The sequence below is a fragment of the Perna viridis genome, chromosome 9 (assembly GCF_037379345.1).
Source record: "Perna viridis isolate PV_CMFRI_1.1 ecotype Kerala chromosome 9, ASM3737934v1, whole genome shotgun sequence".
Taxonomy (NCBI): domain Eukaryota; kingdom Metazoa; phylum Mollusca; class Bivalvia; order Mytilida; family Mytilidae; genus Perna; species Perna viridis.
The window spans coordinates 29,081,616-29,106,984 of NC_142453.1; the positions used below are offsets into that span (position 1 = coordinate 29,081,616).

General features: G+C 31.7%; 1 protein-coding gene across 8 annotated transcripts in view; it reads left to right on the top strand.

Moving 5' to 3' along the window:
• LOC148607667 (uncharacterized) overlaps nucleotides 1–25,369 on the top strand; it is a 79,186-nt gene that overhangs the window by 46,299 nt on the left and 7,518 nt on the right. For 7 of the 8 annotated variants that reach the window (XR_015915474.1, XM_088546905.1, XM_088546904.1 and 4 more), the window contains 4 exons: nucleotides 10,794–12,903; nucleotides 18,962–19,322; nucleotides 20,725–20,879; nucleotides 21,385–23,622. Coding sequence is in view for 7 of the 8 variants with exons in the window: in XM_088546905.1 (XP_088403031.1) it covers nucleotides 10,842–12,903; nucleotides 18,962–19,322; nucleotides 20,725–20,879; nucleotides 21,385–23,622 (4,816 nt within the window). In the remaining variant the exon portion in view is untranslated. The remainder of the gene's footprint in view (nucleotides 1–10,793; nucleotides 12,904–18,961; nucleotides 19,323–20,724; nucleotides 20,880–21,384; nucleotides 23,623–25,369) is intronic. The other variant, XM_088546907.1, reaches the window with a different exon arrangement.

A 25,369-nucleotide genomic window follows, 5' to 3' on the forward strand; every position in this document is an offset into this window, starting at 1 on the left:
CTAACCCAAAAAAGTATTAAATGTCGAACATTTTCGGGGAAACAACTATATTACGCTCAAGACCACTTCATTACGTCGCAAACATGTTTTTTTTCTACTGTAACTTAGAGACGTAAAATGTCTTCTTTAAAATTACATTGAAAAAAAGTTTTTTTCATGATTTATGGTTGACAAACCCGTTTCCTTAAGACATAACCCATCTAACCGACCGATTTCTAGCACGGAATGACCATTATGATAACGGTTAACTGATATAAATGAGTGAAAAGATTGCCTATCTTTAGTGCTGTTGTCCATATATGTAAATAGGTTCTGTTGTCCGAGTCTCAACATAGATTTAACTTATTATTCAAACATTAGTTTTTTTCATAGTCGATCGACAGTCGATTTATGTTTTTTTTTTGTCTTTTTCAGGTTAAAGGTGAGTCATTTTACTTTGCAATTACTTCATTGACTCGATTGATCATATAGTTGAACCCGTACAACATAATACATGGCTGCCAAGTATGAATGAATTAAAAATGAATTGAAAGATAGAGGGGCCGTCGATTTTTTGTTATCTACCAAAAAATACATATATAAATAACGATTAATTTGATAATACTAAGATTCTGTACAAAAAAGTTTATTACTATTTGCATATTTCCGTTTGTTAGTATATCGTTCATACACATGCAGGATATGGTTCAAGTTCATGGTTGTTAATAATGATTAACACATAATTTCTAAATAGACTTTTCTAACGGGTCTTGGTTTTCCTTTCCTCGTTTGTCTACCCCGGACTTGACTTTTTATGAGCAAATCGGCGGGTGTTTCTAGAAAAGCAGAGGACGCTTACCCTACCGGTGCACCTGGTCCATGCTCCCAGTTTTTAGTGGAGTCCGAGTTGCTCATTTACTTTTGTTACTTTGTATGTATGATTTCAGTTACTTTATGTTCTTTGTTGTGTTTGTCTGTTTTCCATGTCTGGTCTTTGTCCCTGGATTACATTTTTTTGATTACCGCTATAACCTCGGTTCCCTTGATTACTCTTCTACATTCTGATATATATGGATACTATTTTCATATCTTCAATACGCTTTAATATCATTCGATCTTTTAAATTTCAAAATTCAACTCTCATTTGGAAATTTATAAGTTAAATAGAATATAAACAAAACCTTTAAAGTACGTTAAAATTGTTTTGGCAGTTTTTGACTTATCTTTTGGTCAGCTTTTTCATTATTATTATTGCTATTTTTTTTACTTTTTATACAAGTTAATTCATAGAAGATGCAACTAAGCATTGTGATACGTCTGGATACATATCAGTGAATACAATAGTACCAATTATAGTAATACTGCAAACTTTCATATGCTGTACACGTGTTTCAATGAGTAACATAACTTCTCATCAGCAGCATTGGAATGAAATACATAGGAAAATCTCAATCCCACAAATTATTAATTGATATTATATTTTCAATTTTTATTTCAACCCGGTTTGTTCAGTGTCTAAAATTTATAAGACTGCTCTTTGTGTCAATTACATCAATTAAGGAGGTATCCCTATGGTAAGGGACCTAACTCTTGAAATCAGGTATATGTTTGCATCATATTCAATTTCATCTAAACCTACCAAGCTTTTATTTGAAACCGAACCAAGTGTTGCGTAATTGCTGCATATAAAAATTATTTTATCAATGGTAATAAGTTTTCATTCTTGCTCATTGATATTGTTATATTGCAATACAAACTCTAAAGTACAAGTGGGTTTAACATTATCGGTTTCAACATTAATGTAAAACCAGAATATTTGTGTCAGTTTTTTTTTTATATATATATACATTTTATGGTAATACAAAACTCTAATGTGCAGTTGTGTTTAACAAATAAGGTTTGAGCATTAATACAAAAACGGATTATTCGTGTCAGTTTGTGATATACAATATTATATTACTTCCCTTGTTTGTCACGATGTTTTCCTGTTTACATATGAGTCATATTATAGCAAAAAGAATAATTTCCGTCTAGTTTTCAAGGACTGGAAGATCAATGACAGGTAAAGTAGCATTTTTATTGCTGCTTACTTAAAGAAGTTATTCACGGTTTCAAGCAAAATCATACTGTGTTCTATAAGAAATTGTGTTGTATATCTACTGAATTAAAAACAAAATAACACAAAGTTACTCATGCCGAAATATTTTTATTGATATTATTCTTGGAGATAGTTCACTGAACGTTTAAACGACTAAAGAGCTGAAACGTTGCGACCAGCTGTTCCATTTTTTATCTTCAATTTTGTCTTCTATTCAGATGTTCCTCCATTAGTTTCTTGAGTTTAAAACCATAACGAGAATCGATATATAATAATCGATTGATTTTTTTCTACATAAGCGATCGTATACGTAAACGTAGAAATATATGCATAGTTAATGGAGCAGACTATCATAAATGTTCGGAACCACATCCACTCTTATTATATTGAGAAGTTTAATTGGAGGAAACCAGGAATATATGAGTATTAAAATTCCAATACCAAGGAAGAAACACGAAGCTGAAAAAGTATTTGATGACAGAAACATGCAAAAAACTGAATGGTGTTGAAAAATATATTGTGAAATGCCAACCAAATTTCATATTTTTTGTGATGTGGTCAAACCATAAATTCAAGTTCCCATCGAAATTTTACATTTTAGTTTAAACCTATTATGGTCTATAGAATTTAGGAAAGAATAATCAAGGAAACCAAGGTTATGGCGGTAATCAAAAGAATGTAATCCAAGGACAAAGACCAGACATGGAAAACAGACATTCACAACAAAGAACGTAAAGTAACTAAAATCATACATACAAAGTAACAAAGGCAAATGAGCAACTCGGATTCCACTAAAATTGGAGCTTGGACCAGGTGCACTGGTAGGGTAAGCGTCCCCTGTTTTTTAAGAAACACCCGCCGAGTTGCTCATAAAATGTCAAGTCCTGGGTGGACGAAAGAGAAAAGGAAAACTATGACACGTAGACAAATCCGTTTTCATGGCGCAGATGGATATAACGTAACGATCCACTAGTTCATGATGACGACCGTAAAACGTCTGTAGTGATGACTTCAATCTTGTAGCAACATAACCTTGTTCTAGAAGTCTATTTGTGAGAATTCTAGCGCGATACCAAATTAAGAATTAACAAAATGACTAACTTTGACTAAATGACACAAATAAAAATGTTTAAGGCAAAGCATCTCCTAGATATGAACAAATTACATCAAGTTTATATAGAATTATATCAAAAACTGACCTGACTTTTGTAGGATTATTTTTTTTCAATCCGTCAAACAAACACATGGGATTTTCTTGATACCTTCCACTAATTTACACAGTTTAAATCACCTGTTGTGTATAGATGGCTATTTTCGTTCTATTGACCAGCATGTTAAGGCGAATAGAAGTTATCTTTGATACAGAAGGAACCTCTCGAAATATTGTCCAGACTAAGTTTATTTTCGCCCTTTCTGCAGATTTGATATAATTTAAACACAAAATTCAGTCCAGTTTTTTGGTAAACTTTTGTATAAAATGAATTCTATCTAGGTATGCAATGCCTTAAAATTCGTCTAGATACACAGGTTTGTCTGTAATCAGACAAAAATTAGTAGTAAAATTGAGGCCTTATTTGTGTTCAGTAAATAATTAACCTCAATCAGTTAATTGAGACGTTATTCATTTTGAATAACAAAAGATGCCACCATTTATCAAATGAAAAGGATACTCACGTGTAATTTTATTTCAACTTCGAAGACATTATCATATTTACAAAAATGAACTCAAGCAACATAATAATATCAAGATATTTCAATTTTTTCTAATACATGTCTGTGTTCCTTTTCACAAAAAAATCATAAGTGAAAAACTAGTCATAAGTTATGATTTCATAATAGAACAAAGTATTGCGACTTCACAACGTACGACTAATTTTACTCTGAAGACTTGTTTGTGAAAAGGGCTGCAGAAGTTTCTTTTAAGCTATCGTTGATATGTTTGTATTAATGTATTGTATTGTTGATTCAAGTTTTACCTAAAACACTATCAGTCTTTATTTGTTGTTACTTACCTTGTCACAAATGTTGTTTTATCAAAATATGATTATTTTTAAACACTATAAAGGTGATATATTTTAGACATTTTAATATGAATTAGTTTTTAGTGGAGTCCGATTTGCTCATTTACTTTTGTTACTTTGTAAGTTTTATGTTAGTTACTTTATGTTCTTTGTTGTGTGTGTCTGTTTTCCATGTCTGGTCTTTGTCCTTGGATTACATTCTTTTGATTACCGCTATAACATTGGTTCCTTGGATTAGTCATCAACAAAAAAAATGATTTTATATCTGATTTTGTGAAACTATTTAAAAGTCCAGTTTATTGAAACAGTTTTACGATATTGTGAAATAAGCGGCATGCATATCACATCGTTGTTTATTGCCCTGCAAGATAATGTATTGACAAAAGTAAGGTATGTTTTTCTTATATAAGTACATATATAGTGTATAGAATTACGCCAGCATGAGCCTACATACGGAAAATATTCCTCACACTTGCTGTAAATGTACTGTTTTTTTCGTGTCTTTTACGAGTCGAACGGCAAACGATTAGTATCCAGACCTGATTGTTTGGAAATGGACATTTCAAATTTTTTGAATATGCACGGTATAAATAACTTATCTGTACCAGTCCTTTTGACGTACTTGCTCATGACATTATCATTTTAATTTTAATAATCAATGTGCACATTCTGTGTAATTTGAATTGTGATGGGAGTCATGAAGTTTTGTAAAGTGCAGTAATTACAATCTAGTGCTCTGGTCAATAATAATACGTATAGAGATATTTATATAATGTTTGAGAAAAACAGAATGAGGGAATTGCTTACTGTTTTTTAGCATCGAATTTATGTGGAAGCAAACTTGTGGATGTCAACAGTTTAGTTATATTGTATTATTCGTAACTTTTTGCTTTTTTTTTCACATTTTGATGTTTCAACTTTCATTTATCGATTCCCCTCAATTGACTTCTCAGTATTCCTCAAAATCCTGTTCTCAATGTGAATGTGACGAACAAAGTTTGTATGACACAAAACACTTTTATGGTACCGTTTTTAAACAAGGCTAGAAGGAATATTTTGTATATTACTTTTAAAAGGCTACCGAACTATATTTAAATTCTTTTAGTTTAGTATTTTAACTTTGTTTTGCTGTCATAAACATCATATATGTTGCCTTGTTTAATGCGTTGTACGTATAGATTTTAAAAATATTTCAAGTTTTTTTTTAAATTGCTTACGGTAATATGTTATATGTTAAGACTTTACCAAGGCATCTCTGTGAATGAATATTGTTATCGTCACCGTGTCATTATTGTTAATTCTGTAAAGAACGTTTCTGTTTGTATCTTTAATGTTACAATTTATAACTTATCAATGCGGACATTCAAATTCAACTATATTCAATATAGTTTCAATATAGTTTTTGGTTAATAATTTTTACATGAAACAAATTTTCTGATATTTTTCAAGAGCCTTTACAAAGAATAACTGACGTCAAAATGTATAAAATTTGAAAATGATATGTGCTAATTATAATAATATCAGACATTTGTTTAAATATATAATTTTATGTAAAATGAAACATATGATCATTCCACACTGGATTCATACGATACTCATATGATTTTTCATATGTTGAAAATTGCAATGTGAACAAAAGTACGTAGAAGTTCACATGTTGATTTGTATACGGTAACACCATGATCTCACTTTAAAATCATCTCTTTTGATAAATTTATATGACCTGATTGTTGAATGGACTCTCGAACTTTTGTCAATGACCAAGGAAATTAAATTTAAATTACAAAGACATTGAAATGATAAAGAAAAAACATTGAAATAAAAGTTAAATATAAGAGTATATCTGGCAGCTATTAAGAAATTAAATTGTGTTCGTGCAAAATGAATGAATTTTATTGTTCTTTATATTATTATTTCAAGCTAGTCTGATGATATGCATTGACTAAACATACATCAACAATATCCTTAAATAGACGAACCCGTGCAGCATGTCAACTCTGGAATGCTTTGACTAAAACATTGATTAACTGATTATACACATAAGAATGTCACTATTTGCAACATTTCAAAACATAATGAACCTTGACGTTTGGAAAAGTTTTCATACATTGCATTCTTCATTATGCATTTCTTAATTTCTCAAAAATGTGCGATTATGTGGTGTTTCATGCACATATTTTGTTTGAAAATTGTAGACTTAAAAATACACAAACAAGGAAGTATATTTCATTCCAAATATGTATTAACTGTTTTTGACATATTGCTTAGGTCTCACATGATTTGTTTTGTAGGGAATACATTTAAAGTGAAATAAATAAATCTCTGTGCATTAAGTGCAAATCTCAACTCGGAAATACATAAAAACAATCCAAATAAAACCTGTTCTTGTAATGCTTTAATCAATCCAATATTTGAAGGACCCCAATTCGATGTAAAGGGAGAAGTTTACATGAATTTTTCTATAAAACATGCTTTTGCCTTACCTATAATTTTTGTTGCGTTTTTCGTGTGGAGGGGATCTCGAATCGCATAAAAAAATAAACCATATTTGCAAATATTTCGTGTGAAACGAAGAAATATAATGAGAAGTATGCATTGTATGCAAGTATTTCAGAAGGTTTACATGTATTGTTCAATCCTTTACTAAAAATAGTGACAATGTGTATGTGTATATGTGCACACCTTTGATATTGACTTGGGAAGAGCCTTAAAATAACTGAAGTTAAAGTTTATGTAATTTTAACTTACTTATTTTTTTAAATGATAATAATTTGTAAGTCTTTGTAAAGCACTTTTATTCGCTGATATGTGCAAAACAATTTAAAAACAATGTAACAAAATGAAAATAATACTGATATATGGATTTACAAAAAAAAAAAGAAATGTTTAAACAAATCGGCAGACATGCTTTTCAATTCTTTTTAAGTTTTAATACATGTACATATAGACACAACTCAAATAATAAATGATAATAATATTTCATTACACTCCTATCAAATGTTATAAACTTCCAATTTACACCATATGCAATCTCCCCATTCACCATTGTCTCCATCCAAATTTCCAATAGAGATTTCCCATTTCACAAATTAAAAATCCACACCCCCAATACAAACCTCATAGCATTGTTTTCTTTATTAGATATTTATGTTTGTTTTCAAATTGCATTTTTATTTTTAAATACTTCAACATTTGGACTTTGATTTGTTAATAAAATATATTATATTTTGCGTATCAATAAATTCTTTAGAAATTAATTTCCCATTCTCCCTTTTCAAAATTATGATACCCCCATAGCACCATCCCCTTCCTCAACTCCCCATTTTCAATTCTCCATCACCTGAAATTCCATAGAATGGTGAGTTTGCCTATACAACTACTGCATCGAGTCCTGAATTGCAGCCATTTTTTTTTTGGAAATTAGTTTTTTTTTCTTATGTGGTGTTATCTGTTTAATCTTACTCATTAAGTTACTCATGTTTAAATTGGCTTTTAAAATATATTTTATAAGATTATGAAATTTAGATATAAAATGATGTTGGCTTCACACAATTTCCGGCGAAAAGTCTAATAACTTAAGTTCTTTAAAACATTTATATATACAAATGGCTGCGTAATTTAAAAAAATATACTTAATATAAGTCTATCAATCGGTAAAATATAGTTGTATCAAATTATGTGTGTACTTGAACATTTTTAACGGAACGTTTTGCTTATGTGATAATGTAATTCCATTGTTCAGTATATTTAAAGTATTTTGTCTGTTTTATGATGTATTCTTTGAACTCACTCCACTGATTTACTGATTGAGTTAAAAAGATTATCTTCTGTTCTTTCTTTTTTAACTTCGTTTTTAATTGGATTGGTCTTGTAAAGTTTTATACTTTAAATTGTTTGTTTGTAAACCTGACAATAATATTAACAAAAGGGATAAGAGTGAACAACCTTGTCATGAAAGGTGTTTAAAATTAATATATATATATATGTTTCAAATCATTATTTTCCAAATGTCGACTTCAAATCTATTGTAAGCTTGGAATACAGACGTAATAATTGTCAATTATTTATTGGACAGCCTAATCTGAAAAAAGAAAAATATTTTCAAGTATGACGTAAGGAGGTAGACCTGGGGTAAGGGACACAACTCTTACAAATCATTGGAACATTTTTGTTCAGCATTTTACCCTAATCTATGTATATATCAAAGTAACTTGGGCTGATTTCATTTTGTTTCAGAAGGAAGCTTCTTAGGTTTTGGTGAAATTGAATATGATACTTATCACTGATTTCTGTTAGCCTATGTCTACTTCCTTAAATTAACTGGCTGAAAGATTTTATATCATTTCGTTTGTCAAGTATATCTTTGAAATTGATTGTTTAAAAACAATTCAAACACTTACCAAATCGTCTCGATTTCCAACTTATAGAAATTTACAAGAAATAATGAAGAAAAAAAGAAAGCAAATGTAATGATATGTTATGACCTTCTTTTAAATAATGTCTGCTGTTTTTCTCAGTTTCTGTTTCCACTATAAACAATGAACATTAATCAATATTGATAATATATAAAGGCCTACATTCAGCGTGTATCTGTTTTCTTTTTCTTTTCTGTTAGAGTATCTGTCATTCAACTATAGTTTTGTTTAACATTGTGAAATGTTTTAATGATAATCTGCAAGCTGACGTTTTGATATTTTTTCCGGTATTTATCCACGTAACGTAAAATACAGCTATTTGTTTCAAAAAGTCAATTGTTTATGCAAACAAAAGCATTGCCTGTTATAGTCTGTGTTTCTATTTATGTATAACTTGTGCATATAAATTATTCATCTCTAGACATACTGTATTTTTTTTCGTTATGTAACTATATGTGATTTTTTTTATTGCACTTGTTCCATGTGTCCTTTTGTGTATACGTGACAAAAGAGAAAATAAGTATGTTTGGAAAGATTAATCATGACAAAAATAAGATTACTTCTTGTTAACTTTTAAAGTTTTTTTATACAGTTATTGTAAAGTTATTATGCATTTGCATAACATTGCAGTTATGAACAAATTAATTTGTGAAGGTTGGAGATATACATTGAATACATAATTGTGAAGGTTACACATGGTTTCATTGCACATATTTTTATTTCCTGTTATAGCGCGATTATTTTTTATTTAATTTTGAATTTTACTATCCTGAGTTTCTGATTTTGTTCATCAACGAATATTGATAATTGAAATAATGGAGCAGCAGTTCAGTAAAGGTAAAGGTTAAAGTTAAACATATATTAGGTTGTAATTCTGCTTTTCTCATTAACAGTATAATATAAACGTATTATATTTAGCGATTGTAAATTTATTTTCGGTTATCAATTTTGGCATTTCCAAAAATGATTTGCTTTACAATTTTGAGATTTGTTTTTTCATTCACATTCCCAAAATATACACACACAAAAAAAAGAGAAAAGAAAGCTAAAACAAGCACGACATTCATTTAAAGTAGAAATGAATGGTTCAAAGTTTAGATGATAACCTTTGAAAAGCAGAGGAGGCTTATCCTACCGGCCTACCGGTGCACCTGGTCCATGCTCCCAGATTTTAGTGCAGTCAGATTTGCTCATTTGCTTTTGTTACTTTGTATGTATGATTTTAATTACTTTATGTCTGTTTTTCATGTCTGCTCTTTGTCCCTGGATTACATTCTTTTGATTACCACTGAAACATTCTGAATGGTACAGTGTTTGGTATATTAAAATATACTTTCATATACTATGTTTTTGCTAACTGCTTTACATTTAGGCTTCTGGAACTGGGTTATGTTGTTATTGAAGTCATCACTACATACGTTTTATGGTCGTCTTCATGAACTGGATCGGTGCGGTGCATCCATTTGCACCATGACAACTGATTTGTTCAAATTGTCCTTTCCTCCTCGTCTACCCTGGACTTGAAGTTTTTCATGAGCAACTCGGTGGGTGTTTTTACTAGAAAAGCAGAGGACGCTTACCCTACCGGTGCAACTGGTCAATTCTCCCAGCTTTTAGCGGAGTCCAAGTTGCTCATTTATTTTTGTTACTTTGTTTGTATTATTTAAGTTATTTTATGTTCTTGCTTGTGTGTGTCTATTTTCCATGCCTGATCATTGTCCTTGGATTATATTCGTAATATTTCCGCTAGAATTTTGATTCCCATGATTTTCCCTTAACAATAGATAAATTTATAGAATAAAATAAATAAGTAGAATTTAAGGAACAATATTTAGGATGTTTAGGATTATTAAGCATATCATACTGTGGTATTCAATTGTGAAGACTGAATAACCCATATATGATCACGGCGGCCGAAGACCGCCTTGATTTTATCAGTGTGTAGAACGTGTTCCGTGCACGAATTAAACCTTCAAGGATTTTTAGCACGCATGATTTTTATTTGGTTATTCATAATAACCAGTGATTATTCGTTTGTTATGTTATTACAATTTTATTATATAAATAAAATGCACTGCTATATTAAAATACAATTTGAATTGTATTTAAATACTAAATCTGCATTAACGTTATAACACTACTGTCACAAGAGAACAATTTTATAATATTTTGGTGGGAGGAAGTCTGAGTAAAATTATAGATTTTATTTCTTTGTGGAATATCGGAGTTTTTAGCATGTACATAGATAATAAATCATAATAATTATTGCTTTCTTTTCAGGAAACGACGGAATTAAGGATTCCAATGGTAAAATTATTGTAATTAACAATGACTACTACAACTGATATAGGAAATGTACAAAAGAAAATTAAAAGTCGACCTGGGAGACCAAAAGGGTCGATCAATAAAAAGACGCGATTTATCAAAACTTTTCAGCTCGATGTCTCTGACTTTACTTCTTTTAATAATTCATCAACAGATTTGCTTTTACATTCTCGATGTCCTAAATACTTTCCTAAAGCTCCACGAATTTGTCTCAGACGAGTAAGACAGGGAGGAGACAGAAACGGGTCAAGAAATGCTTTGTCCTTACTTGAATCGCATTTATTTTTTCCTATAAAAAATCGTTTGAGTCAAACTGAAGATAGTGCTTTTCTGAATGGCGGGAAAGAAAACGGCGACAGCTCGGATGAAATCAGTGGAAAGGGAGATATTTCGCGCGAAGAAAATACATTGATGGCCAACCCACTACCAAGCAAACTGATAAGTGATATAGATGTTACAAAACTGAAAATAACATTGAAGAATTTTGTACCGGGCAGGTTGTCTGCAACATCTGGCGATGAATGTACACAACATCAATCATGCGCACAAGTTGATATGTCGTGTAAACTTAATAATGCATTAGATATTGACAATCATGTTAATATTGATCATAAAAGTTGTGAAGATAGAGACATATTAAATGACAATAAGGAGAAAAACAATGTAGAGGGTAATGAAAGCAGTTTAATGGAAATGAGCATTTCGTGTGGTCAACCGGAAAATGTCAGTCCAGGGAAAGATTTAATGTGCAATCCTTGTGAAAGTCCCCCCGTTGACAATGCAAACGTTTCAAACTGTGAGTTGCCAAGACTTTGTGAAGAAACTGATAATGGAAACAATTCGTACAACGAGAATTGTCCACCTTTACTTTTACCTGAAAATTCAATTGGGGAAACTGAATATTCTAAAGATACAAAGAGTAATAAACAGAGCAGAAACTCTAAAGAAGAATCAAACCAGGAAATAGTAAGTAATGATTTTGCCTCAGATAACAATAATGATTCTGTGTCTTTTACCACTTACACGGCTGATGAAAATGCCGATGACGAAAAGTCATCTTCTGACGTCTCAGTGCAAAAGCACCAAAATGAAACAAATGATATTCCGACCGTTGAAACGGCTGTATTGCCCGAAACCACCGGACATAGTGAGGAAAAACAAGAAGAACCTGTTAATACTGACAACAAAAACGGTAAAAGAAACGAGGTTATAAGAGACGTAGCAAACACAATTATTTTACACTCGCAAGTAAGTGCCGATATAGTCAAAAATTCAAAATCGAAAAAGAATGGAGAGAGTACACGAGAAAGGAAATCAAAACTTAACATCAAACAAGAACGTGAAGAGGTAACACGTAAACCTCTTTATCAACATGACGGATATGATAGTGATGCAACTGTCATATACGACGACGAGGAGGAACGAAGGGAATGCAATAAAAAAAGGGGGTCTGTATGTAGTCCAACGAAAATCAAACAAACACAGGAATTACTGAGGCAAAGGAGCAAATCTATCAGTCTAGAAACAGACCGTCAAAAAACAGTAAAAACTCCTGAGACAATGGAATGTTTGGAAAGTCTATATCCTTATCGGGGTGATAACATCGACATATCTGAAGATATGTTGTCCATTACGGAAACGTCGGATAACGAAGAAAATAGACTTTTAATAGACGAAAAAGACAAGAACGTTAAACCTAAAGTGATAAAAACTGAAATACAAAAACATACTGTCAAGGTAGGCGAAAACGTAAGAACTAAAAGGAAACAAACATCAGACAAAAAGAATGGTAGAAACAATAAATCACCAAAACGAAGACCTAGTAGTGGCATCAAACTCACATCCACAAAATGGGACCAAGCCCTGACTAGCTGTGACTCTGTCACGTACACCGATTTAACGATATCTCGAAATATTGTGAAGAAAAGTCTCAAGAACAAAAACGGAAAAATAAGAAGACAAAAGAAGGGAAAAGCAGAAAGGAAAAAAAGGGACGAAAAACAAGATAACGTTCTGAAAAATATCAATAAGATATTTCCGAAGCCAAGACGGAAAAAGCCAAAAGGTGAGAGGTTCTGTTACAACAAACGCCCCTTTTTTGTATCGAAAATAAATATCGAAACAAAAGGTCTGTTAATCGATTATAATGCTTAATGTTATATGATATGTAATGCAACAGCTTGATGTTGTAAAACATCATATATGCGTGTATGAAGAATTTATAAATCAATATTTTAAACTATTATAAAGTTGTGAATAAAACCAAGCGACAAATGGAAACAAATTCAATTCACAGGTACATACAGTTGAACCTGTCAAAACCGAGTCCTAAAAAATCCGAAAAAAAACTGTAACACCAAATAAGTTTTGAAGTCTCTTTATTTAACCTTGATTGTATTTTGAACTTTAGTAAACCAATCACCTGCCTTGATCGAATCAATTTCAAAGTCCAAAAAGGGTTAGGTTTTTTACACGTTTCATTGTACATTCAAAAAAGTCAAAATAAAAAATTAGGGTATACGATTGTCCCAATTAATCGTTGGAGAAGTTAATGTTCTGCTAAAATTCATACAGTCAAATAAGTCTTAACATCCACTTGAATTCAGCAAGAGGCTATGATTAAAATAAATCTATGGAGTATATTCTAGGGAAAGTTAATCTATATATAGACAACCTGTCTAGGACTGACCTCTCCATTGGAGGCGGTAACTGTACATGACTTTCCATATTAAAGTTCTCACAAGCATCATGACGGGAAAAGATTATTTTTCCTTTTCCTATAATTTTGACTGGTATCTCTGATGTTAGTGCTATATTTTCATACATAATATTGTTCGACATACATGAGATTTAAATCATTACCTTTCATTCAACTGAGCGTTGAACGGTGCTTAGATGAAAATTAAAGGAATGTTTTACGTTTCGTCTTATGTATATTCATAATTTGCTCGAGTACTTCGATTTTAGGTCTCGACAGCAACAGCAGATGTATATTTTCCCAAAATGCCTGGTCTTGGATACATATCAAAATATTCAGTAATATAATCCATATCATTATTTTTAGTATATAAGACCTTTTCAAAGTCTAGGTCTTGCACGTTGCACTGCCAATGAATTAATCTAGTCACATTCGTTTAACCCTTGACAAATCAATTCTTAGCTATAACATTGTCAATACTATACCCAAACATAATCTTCTCTACCTATTTATATGAAAACTGGTACAGTGCATTACGTAAGTACAATGATGTAAAAAAATAAATTTCAGAAAAATACCATGACTCTGATTGTGAATATTATAAGTCAATAATATTTAAACAATATACTATTCACATAACTGAAAACTATTTCAAGATAAATATGTGAAAAGTGTATGTCATGTCACCTATGTACATGAAATGATAATTATCTTGTTTTAAATTGATTTAGCAAAAATATAGCACGGCTTCGATAACCGTTGTCGATAAAATAAAACCTTGTACGGAATGTTTTAAAAGGCGATTGAAAATGATACAACGCCTTTTTATCTATTTTGTTATTAATTTTAACTAGAACTAATTTAATTTGAGACGCAAACACGCTTTCTGATTGGATGAAAAAAAATTTATCATTTCATGGACCAAATTTTGTAATATGACGGTGACGTCATCAACTAAAAAATAATTTCGAGTGACTGCTTTTTTTTTTTTTCGGTACTTTTGAAATAATGTCAATGCCCATGGTGCACACATGAAAATAACCTGCTACAGAGGATTTAGTGTGTACTACGTGATTCCGGTTTTTTCTTCATAGACGGAAAAATAAACTAGTCATTCCTTAAAAAAAGGTATCCCAAACTATTTAAATACGAAAATGTTCCTCTTACATTAAAGTACGTCTAACTGTTTAACTATGATGTTCATTTTCATAACATTACCTCATGAGAAGATAATCCTTCGAGAAAGTTTTCAAGCCAATAGTGTTGTAATGTTGGTGAAATAAAACTAATAATCTATACAAAATATTCGATATTTTGCGTATTGTTTACAGCACGTCAGAATAAAATGAGATATAAATATCACTGACCAACAATCACAAACTAAAGTATACCTGTTTATTACACCTTTGAATTAATTTATGTCATATGTATTCTAACTATTAATTTCATCTTTCAAAATCGTCATAAGTAGTCTCACTCTTTTTTACACCTTTTAAAATAATAACAGAGCAATAAAAGCTTTATGCAGTTGTACTATTAATTCAATTTACGTCATAAGTACCACTTATGACGTAATATGAATACACCCTTGCATGACATTTATCTGATTTGTGTTGTTATCGCATGTGATTTTCCCCTTTTTTCATCAAAAACAATCCTTATAACTTCATTTCAAATAAAGTCAAAATTAAGAGTTGTCCCTTCATCAAAGCCTTGTGTAGTGTGAAATTATTTGAATTGCGGACACTATGGACCGATCATTGTTAATGACTCATTGTACCATGTGAGGTTATAGAAAATAACCTATCTTGCCTAAAAGAGAAATAAACAGTCTAATTAGATTATCGTCATATGGTCAAAATTGCGGAAAAAATATTTTAGTGTGGCAGTTTGTTCGAGTCATCTATCATTTGTATATCTTGTACCAGCCCTCTGTCTGATCGTAAGCTCCGTTGTCTGTTTGGTTAGTTATTTTCTCTTGTTCTGTTGTTCAGATGTTTTATTCATCTAAACAAATTTTTCATCATCATCTATTTCCTACAGTTGATTAAAGAAATAGACAATGTGTTGAAATACTAAATAAAATCGTGAAGCGCTTGATATACGTGCTAGTTCATAAGGTTTATCATTCTGAATGTCCACATTAATAAATACTTTATTTAAGTAAACTGATAAAATGAGACTCTAACATGTGTATATTTGTCATTGGGTTACTATCTTTACACGATAATTCTGATAAGAACCACATGTTAGATTTATAGTTCTATCGATTATCAATTTACAAAGTCTTATTTATTAAACCTTAAAAACGCTCAATGTTTATAAATGTAAACATCTCATGAGGATGGTTGTCAGCGCACCTTAAGTAGGATTGGCATCCACTGAAAGGTAGGTGACGACTGTTTCGTGCTTGCTTAACTACCAATCGCATGGTTAGAACAAAACACGTGATGAAGTATTAATCGACATATTAGTTTATTTGCATATAGTAAACTATGACGAATTTGTTGATGTCATTACTTTCAGGTTTCAAGTATTCGATTGATACACATTCAAAAAGGACATTATGTTTAGTTTACGGCGGTATTTTTTTTGTAATATGGCCATTGTTAGACAAAATAAACATACAAAATTTTGTAGTACATTGTACCTGTGTTACCCAAACAAAATTTTATATATGATATGAAAAGTTTTATGTCTCATTTGCAGATCCATTTCACTACAAAAATATAATTCCTTTTGAAAATTGTAATCCTTCCGTATTTCAATATGAAATGAAGTTACATGCTTTTAATCAATATTGCCGAATTCATGAAACAGCTGTATATATATTTTCAATTAAACGGTTGTCTAAGTTTTTACATATATTACAATGTTACCCATATCTTACTTGGTACAAGAATTTCGTTTTTGCTCTGATTTTACTTAAAAATCATTTTGAAAATTTTAATATATTTATAGCCGACTTTAATGATTCAACAAAGAATGCAAAAACTTTAGCGTTAGGACAATTTAAAATTTTAAAGATAATTTCAAAATGAAACCCATAATGATAAACAAAGTTCTCCATTTTTTATTCTTTCCGAGGCATGATAAGACCCAACGGATCAACCTGTCCCCTGAATAAGTGGCTGAAAAAAAAATTCATATTTTTTATTTGCCTGCAAGGTCACTTAAATTAGCGATCAACATAGATTTTATCACCAATCCATATTGGAAAATTATATTGATAAAATATAAATGAAATTCAATTTATTTGGACACGGTTTGTGACTGCATTTAAATTAGGAATAAATTGAGGAAATTGTATTCATATACCATTTAGTTTGTGCATCGGTGAAATAAAAAGGGAATATATTGAGTTATGGCAAACATGGGTATAAAGTAGTACAGACAAATGATCTAGTATCATTCATTAGACCGTACATTTCTCAAATAGACCCTTTTGTGCTAACGTTGGGATAGTCGATGAGCATGCATAGAACATGTTCAATATACACTTCCGCGAAGAAAATTCTTTTGTTCTACCCAAGCCCTACCTCGCGGAAGTGTATATTGAGCATGCTCAGCAACTTACCACAAAAGGGTCTATAGTGTTGTTATTGGCATTCATAATTATTAAAAAAAAAAACGCTTCACATATGTGTAGGAAAAGAAGTTGTTTTGCGTTGTGCGAGCTTGTATGACTAAGTAACTGTCCAGAATACATGTACATGAAACAGATGGTTAAAGGCTGTAAACATTTAATCGTTGCTTTTTGAATAGAAATAGTCTTCTAAATGAGACATATTCATTTTTGTAACCTTTTCGTGATGTCGCGTATCATTTATATAGGAAGTCTTCAGATGAGTTTCCAATTTTTTCATTCATAATAGTATAATTAAAATTATTTTCTTTGAAAAATATCTTTCATCACTTAATACACGTTATCATAACGCATCATTTGTATATCTATGTTAAGAAACAATCAAAATACTTCCATAAACACGACAATTCCCGGCATGCAGCAGTCGAAACGACTTTTAAAAGAAAAACCACATAAAGCTAGGTTATGCTGAGAAACTGTCAAAGAGTAATCAAGGTAATCAGTATTCGAGCTGAAATCAAAAGACTGAAATCCAGGGTCAGAGACTAAATAGGGGAAACAACACACACACAACAAAGAACCAAAATGACACGTACAAAGGACAAAAGAAAATGAGCAAAATCGGAGTCTACTTACACGACTCACGGTACTATTTGGATGCTACTTTGACTTTGAATTTGAAGTAAATTAAGAGTACCAAACAAATTGAAAATGCTTAGAATAAGCAAGGATAAGGGAAACAACAGGCAAACACGAAGTAAGGAAGTTGAACTGCACAGCAAACATAATAAGCCGTTTATAAAGTAAATATTTATTTTAACTACTTATTATTGCGATCGTGAACACCTATGATCAAATCCTGTTTGTTTAACAATCAGTAATCTAAGTAATGTTTAATAGAAGTTGACAATAATAACTCTCTTCCTGGAACGTGTTGTTCTTACGAATTTGTAATGACATTTTAATTGCAATTTTGAAGTATTTTTTTTTATTTCGTATTTGTTTGATTGGTCTGTGCGTGTATACTCTTTTGACAGAAAGTGTATAACATAAAGTATGTTACGGATAATCTTATGAAATTACCAAAATACCAATTGTCGCTGATAAGAGATTGCTCCTTGAATTTTGTATACAGTGTACTGACATTTTCAATATTTGATATCAAATATTGAAAATGTCAGTACGCTGTATACACAATTCAAGGAGCAAGCTCTTATCTGCAACAATAGAACCAAATATTAAGGAGGTTCAAGATTAAAATAAGTTGTATACAAAAAGCGCTCAAAACCTAATATGTCGAAAAAGAAAGTCAAATCCAGTTCCGGTGAGTTATATCGAGGTAAAAGATCGCATTCCCATAGTAACATCATGCATAATGACATTTTAGACATAAAGAAGTGAAAGTAGCTTATTATACAGTTTATATAAAATGGTCCTGTACTTCTATTAAAACACTAAAAATGAAAAATTTAGAGAAGAGGAAAACGTGAAAACAGTAGGGCATGTTTTCAATTTACCAGATTGTCTTGATATTTTATGTTAAAAGTTTAAATGAATGTTCCATTATCATAACGAGCGGGTTTCCTTAGGCATAAATTATTCAAAAGTCGAATAAATAATATGCATTAAAAGGTATTTATAATGATTCAAAAACCATAAAGTGTAAATATGTAGATGAGATATCGTCAAAGACAAGTACAGAAATATATGTTTGATATTTTACCCAAAGCAATAAAAAACGACAACTTGCAAGCATTTTCATCATTTGACGGATGTCTCTATTCAACCATATCTGAAAAATAATCTATTCCAAACCAACTAGAGTTTTTATTTTTTCAGATGAAGATGATCTTCCGACAATTTTACCACCTAAAAGGAGACGACAAGGAAAGCAAAACCAAACTACCGACAGTAAGATTGATATGGATAGAATCAATCAAGAATTTCCACGTTTTAATTGGCTCGAGAAGAAGTACACTGATGTTAGCGTAAAAGTGCAACAAGAACCAGATCTAAAACCAACTGAAAACCACGAGCATATGACGGAAACAGGTGATATTTCATGCACCAATAAGGATGTGCAAATCCTTACGCAGAAGAACCATTGTCTTCCTGGAAATACTGCTTTGATAAATGGAGCAGAACCGTCTGATATCGTACCTGAAATAGTTGATTCTCAACCAGATGAAACCAGTGAAAGGTAAGTGTTTTGATATTGACCTTTTTTTTAACAAAATATTGTTCATTTGACGAAAATGTAAAAAATGAAAATTTAAATATAGCTGATTTATGAACACTTTCAGCTATTTAGTAAAAAAATCCAAATTGTTTCTTTCAAAACCAAAACCAAACAAATTAACAAAAAACAAAGAAATACAAAAACAGAAGTATATTTTAAAAATGTACTGTATTCATTAGCGAGTATCAAAGCTGTATCATGTTGTTTTTTTTTATCTTGAAATCAAAAGCATATGAGTCAAGAATGTTTCTTTTTAGAAATAAACCAAATGTTCCCCGAATTTTATTTTTTTAAATCACCATACTGATTTATGCAGCGTTATCTTCGAAAAAACATCTTAAAAATCATGTTTCTTTGTCTGCAGACTATATTCTACGAAATACTTTTTAGAATTGTATCCAAACAAATAAAAAGAAAACCTTTTTAGTTTAATATATTTCTATTCGTGTAGATACGCTTGTGTATTGGAAGAGTAATTTGATTATTCTGGCGTCGATTTCGCAAAAAGTCGTAAGTATAAAATTGATCGTAAATAATGACGTCACAACCTAAAATAGCATTGTGACGTCATAGCTTATGATCAATTTCACACTTACGACTTTTTGTAAAATTGACGCCTGACACATAGCGAATTCCTGTTACATGAAATCATTTATATATCTAAAACCAGACTATACGTGATTGTTAGGAAATCAACCTTTTAAAAACAAATAAACGAAAATCCATCGGGTCAGGCTAACTAACCAAGCTAAGCAACTGTAAGCATATGAATATTTAAGGAATGATTGTCATAGTTTTCGGTATATTTGAAATAACTTTAATGTCCATGATGCACACTTGAAAATAACCTGATACGCAGGTCATTTTGTGTGCACCACGTGATTAATATTATTTCTTCTTGACTGAAAAAATATAACTGTGATTCCTTAAATATTCAAATGCTTAACGTTAATTGGCTTGGTTGGTTAGCCTGTCCAGATTGACTTTCGTTTCTTTGTTTGTTTTCACATTTACACTAAAGACTCAAAATGGAAATGAATAATAAAAATTGTCTTCGATCAAATTGGAATTTTATAGGTCTTTTAGTATAGAATTTGAAACGATTTTAAGAGTTTTTATGCACTATATAAAAGCAAGTGAAGTTGAAAACAATTATTTATTTTGAAAATCGATTACGTCAGATTGTTTTTTTTTTTTTTTTTTTTTTTTTTAAAGATTTACAAAACTCAATTAGATAATACTCAAGACTGCAGTTTAAAAATATTGACTTTTAAATTGTGTGGCAATTTACTAAGAAGGATTGCTGATGGTAAAGACCAATTTGTTCATTTTTTTGGTAAACAAATCATCACTTTTCATTAAGGTGCAGCATGGAAAATATGGCAAACATAAATACCATTGATACAGAAGGGACAACAGAACAACATGCTGATCAGGACACAATAATTCAAACTGAAACAGATTTAGAGGTCTCAACAAGTGAAACAAATGATAACTACACTTTAGATATGGAACAAGGTAGGAATGTATTTGAAGTATGTTGAAATTAACTTTTTAAGTAGTAAAGAGTAATCAAGGGAACAAATATTCGAGTGGAAGTCAAAAGAATAAACTTTTGTATGAAAACATTTACTGTGAAAGTACTTGAATTCGTGGATAACAATTTTCGTGGATAAGGGAAGAAACACAAGTAAGTGTATTTATGAGTTGGTGCATTTGAGGTTTTCAGTATACAAATCAATAGAAATCTCCTTTTCGTTGGAAACCGAATTTCGTGGTTTGACCTACGCACTAACACTGCGAATATTAGTACCCCACGAACAAAAGTACTTTCTAAGTAAATAAATCTATCAGATTGACGTAATTATCGGTATTTCGTAAAGTAATATGATTGGATATTGACCTATATTGGAAAGAGCGAACGGGAGATATTCTGATTTAACAAACAAAAAACAAAAAACAAAAAAAACTTTGCATCAATTTGTGATCAATGGACAAAATGAAATATTTTCGATATTTTTAGCAGCGCCTATTACAGAAGACATTAGTCTTACGATTACAACTGATATAGCAGATAAAGACATTGAAGAAGTGAAAAACACCGTAAATGCATCAACTTCCTCTCATAATGACAATAGCTCATCAAAACTTCCTGCTGTTGCAACTGATGAAATGATGGAAATATCAGGTGTCAATGTTCCATCAGCGGACGGTGTAGAAAACACTATTATCACCCCCGATACTCAGCAATCAAATTGTGTTTTTGAACATCAAACTTGTGATGATTTTAACACTTCACAATGTATAGCACACGATACTCAACACAAATCAAGTAATGTAGGAGATGAAAGTAATGGAGATGGTAGTATTCACCAATCAGAAGAAGTGGCACATAAAGGAGTAGAAATTGACAAAAATGCGAATACAAGTGCAGAGACTATAAATACAGAGTGCTTGAAATCCACTCCGCAAAATCTGAGTCCTAAAACATCAAGTTATGTTTCCGAATGTGCTTCTAATTTACCAAATGTTCAGTGTGACCAATCAATACTAAGTATAACACCAGCAGCACTTGCACAGTCTACAACATCTTCGATGATATCAAATAACACTACTCCTGTATCATCTGAAAATGTAGCAAGTGAACCTTTAAGTAAAAAAATGCGATTTAGCGAAGCTAATGTGTCTCAAATTCCTCCATTAGTCCCTGTATCAGCCATTTCTAAACCAAATAGAGTTGGTCTAAAAGCAAAACATTTACTAGGTCTAGGTCCCGAAGTTGATGCCACATACAATGAAATAAAAGAACTTAAAAGGAAGATTGATGCTCTGAATCGAGAAACGGAGAGATTTCAAATCGAGTTAAAACAAAAGGAAGAAATGTTGCGATCCTTGTTGTTGTCATCGCCGTTAGCCCCATCTAGACAAACCCAACATGTTCCCGACGAAAATAAAACTTTTAAAGCACCATCGGTTGCGGCTTCTGAGTCGGATATTAATAAAAATGATAAGATCAACAAAGCGGCTACTCAAACTACAGTTATCCAAAAAGAAGATTCTAAAATTCCACCACCAGCCCATTCAGGAAACAAGAAAGAAAATACAATGGAAATTTTGAAAGTAATGGAACAAAATCCTGTTCCCCATCTCAGATCTAGTTGGACGTTAAATTCCCGTAAACGACCACTTTCTCCTCCATTACGTTTTAAAAGTAACATCGCAGAAGTTTCTGTTGCAAACGCCCATGATCAAAAACCGTTTGAGCACCCCGAAAAGGTTTTCCAAAAACCTGAGAGATCTAAAAGTCAAGGGAGTGAAACCTGCAATAATCAAAAAGTGGAAACGTCAAGAGCTCTTTCGGCACCTTTACAAGATAGAGCACATGCTTCTCCAATAAATTTGCGACGAATGACAGGTTCAGCAGGTATTCCTGGTGCAGGATTAAATGTTTCCAAAGTAGCCAGTAATTTACCTATATCGTTGGCTCCTCAAATAAATAAGTCTAATACGTCTGCAGTACCACGTACTAACTTCCAACATATGTCTCAAAAAAGTCCTATTTCAGTTCAACGAACTCAAACATCACCACGATTAAACAATGCAGAGAATGAGATTCAACATGAACTAAATGAAGCTTTAAAACGAAGACAAAAGTTGGAAGCATCAAAGCTTGAACAGGACTACCAGCAGTTCAAAATATCGAAACCAGAGAACACAAATCACAGATCGCAACTAATTCCGACACAAAATATGGTGGAAACCACTCAAAGAAATAGAATGATGCAACTGGCTATACCACATCATGCTGTACCACCCCCACAGCGCCAGATTGCTCATTCTGGGGCAAAACCAGTTCAACCACCGCCCCCGCCTTACTCCAGCAACAATATTCTGACCGCATTGCAGAAAACATCCAATAACTGTGATACCACTACAAATGGTCGAAGTCTTAGTTCGATATCTAGTGCATTGCCACAATTTAATCCTCTGCCGCAAAGTGTTCGATTAATTGGTGCTGCAACAATACCAAGTAGTCAAATAAATAGACCAAATGAACCGCCAAAATCTAACCCAATATCAAGTGCTCAACAACAACAGCAAGAACATATTCGGCAAGCACAACCTAATGCAATACCAATGAATACTGGGCACTACGCTCCTAGAGTACCCGGTCATCTTCCACAAGGCGCCATTCATCACGTAGTACAAATGACACCACATGGAATGGTTCCAGTTACTCGATCTAGGGTAGGAAACGAAGGTTAGTTTTTTTACCTGTTAGCAAAACATTTTATTGAATCAAAATTAAAAAAAAATATATCAAATTGAAGTTTAACTTTTCTAATATTTCATTTTGTTCTAATAAAAATAAATTTATTACCTTTTTAGACGGTGACTCATGCTTATCATTACAATCATATGTATTACGATTTTTGTATTGCTTACTCCGAAATGAAATAAGTTTTAGTGACAAAATATTTATTTATAATTCATTTGATGTTGTAAATGTGATCTACCAATACGTAATTAGGTTTATCCAACAAATTAAAATTCTGAGAAAAGATACAAATTTATCAGATAACGAGTAGCATCTTATTTATCTATGAAGGGTAATCAAGGAAACCAAGGTTATAGCGGTAATCAAAAGAATGCAATCCTGGGACAAAGACCAGACATGGAAAACAGACATATACAACAAAGAACATAAAGTAACTAAAATAATACATACGAAGTAACAAAAGCAAATGAGCAACTCGGACTCCACTAAAAACTGGGAGCATGGACCAGGTGCACCGGTAGGGTAAGCGTCCTCTGCTTTTCAAGAAACACCCGCCGAGTTGCTCATAAAAAGTCAAGTCCGGGGTAGACAAAAGAGGAAAGGAAAACTATGACCCGTTGAATAAATCAGTTTTCATGGTGCAGATGGATACACCATAACGATCCACGAGTTCATGATGACGACCATAAAACGTCTGTAGTAATGACTTCAATCTTGTTGCAACATAACCCTGTTCCAGTAATCTATTTGGTAGAGTTCTAGCGCGATACAAAAAGTCTGCGTAGTTTCTGGCATAACGTATGAGTTGTGATGTGAACACTCCATACGCAGGTGCTGAAGGGATGTTGGCACAGATGAAAGAAAAGTTTCTGAATTTCTGAATAAAAAGTCATCACGTTTGTCGTAAAGTTTGGTCAATAGTTTTCCTTTACCATCGATTTCTTAGTGTAGGTCAAGATATGAAGCTGACCTTACAGTGTCTGTAGTATCCTTTATCTCAAGTTCTTTGGGGTAGATGCGATGTACCAAATCCCCGAAATTAGGATTGTTTAAAGATAATATGTCATATATATAGCGGAAACCGAGATTAAAGGATCTAGCCGAAAGATATGAATGAATGAATTATATCGTTCGTGTACATAATAAATGCACTCATTGCATAAAATGCTGTAGTTAATTTCACAAATATTCGTAAGTGTGAAATAGACGTAGTTGTGACGTCATTATAAAAAAAAAACAGTATTGTGACGTCATAACTTCCGATTTATTTATTACATGTACTTACATTTTTTTTGTAAAATTAACCCATGAATATATTTTATTAGGATTTAAAAAAAATCATTACAGCAAATATTTCTCAGCTTCAAAATGTGTTATGTATATAGTGATTTTTAAAGGGAAAATATAGGGAGAGTGGAGCTTATAGTGTGGATTTTAAATAACATGTAAATAAGACTTTCAGAGCATTTTTCTATAAATTTATCGGAAAACATAATATTCAAAAACAATATACAAAAAACGAAAAAGATACAATACAGGAGTTTAAATAAAAGCTAAAAACAATAATTGAATTTCGATGGGCATTGTAAAGAATTCTGTTAGATGAATAAAGGAAAGTGAACGCTTCAAAGGAGATTAGGCGAATATTGCAAATTGTACATCGGAAATTTTCTTAATTCTGAAGATTTAATTCATAAATTCACACTTGTCAGCAAGTGTGAATACGCTT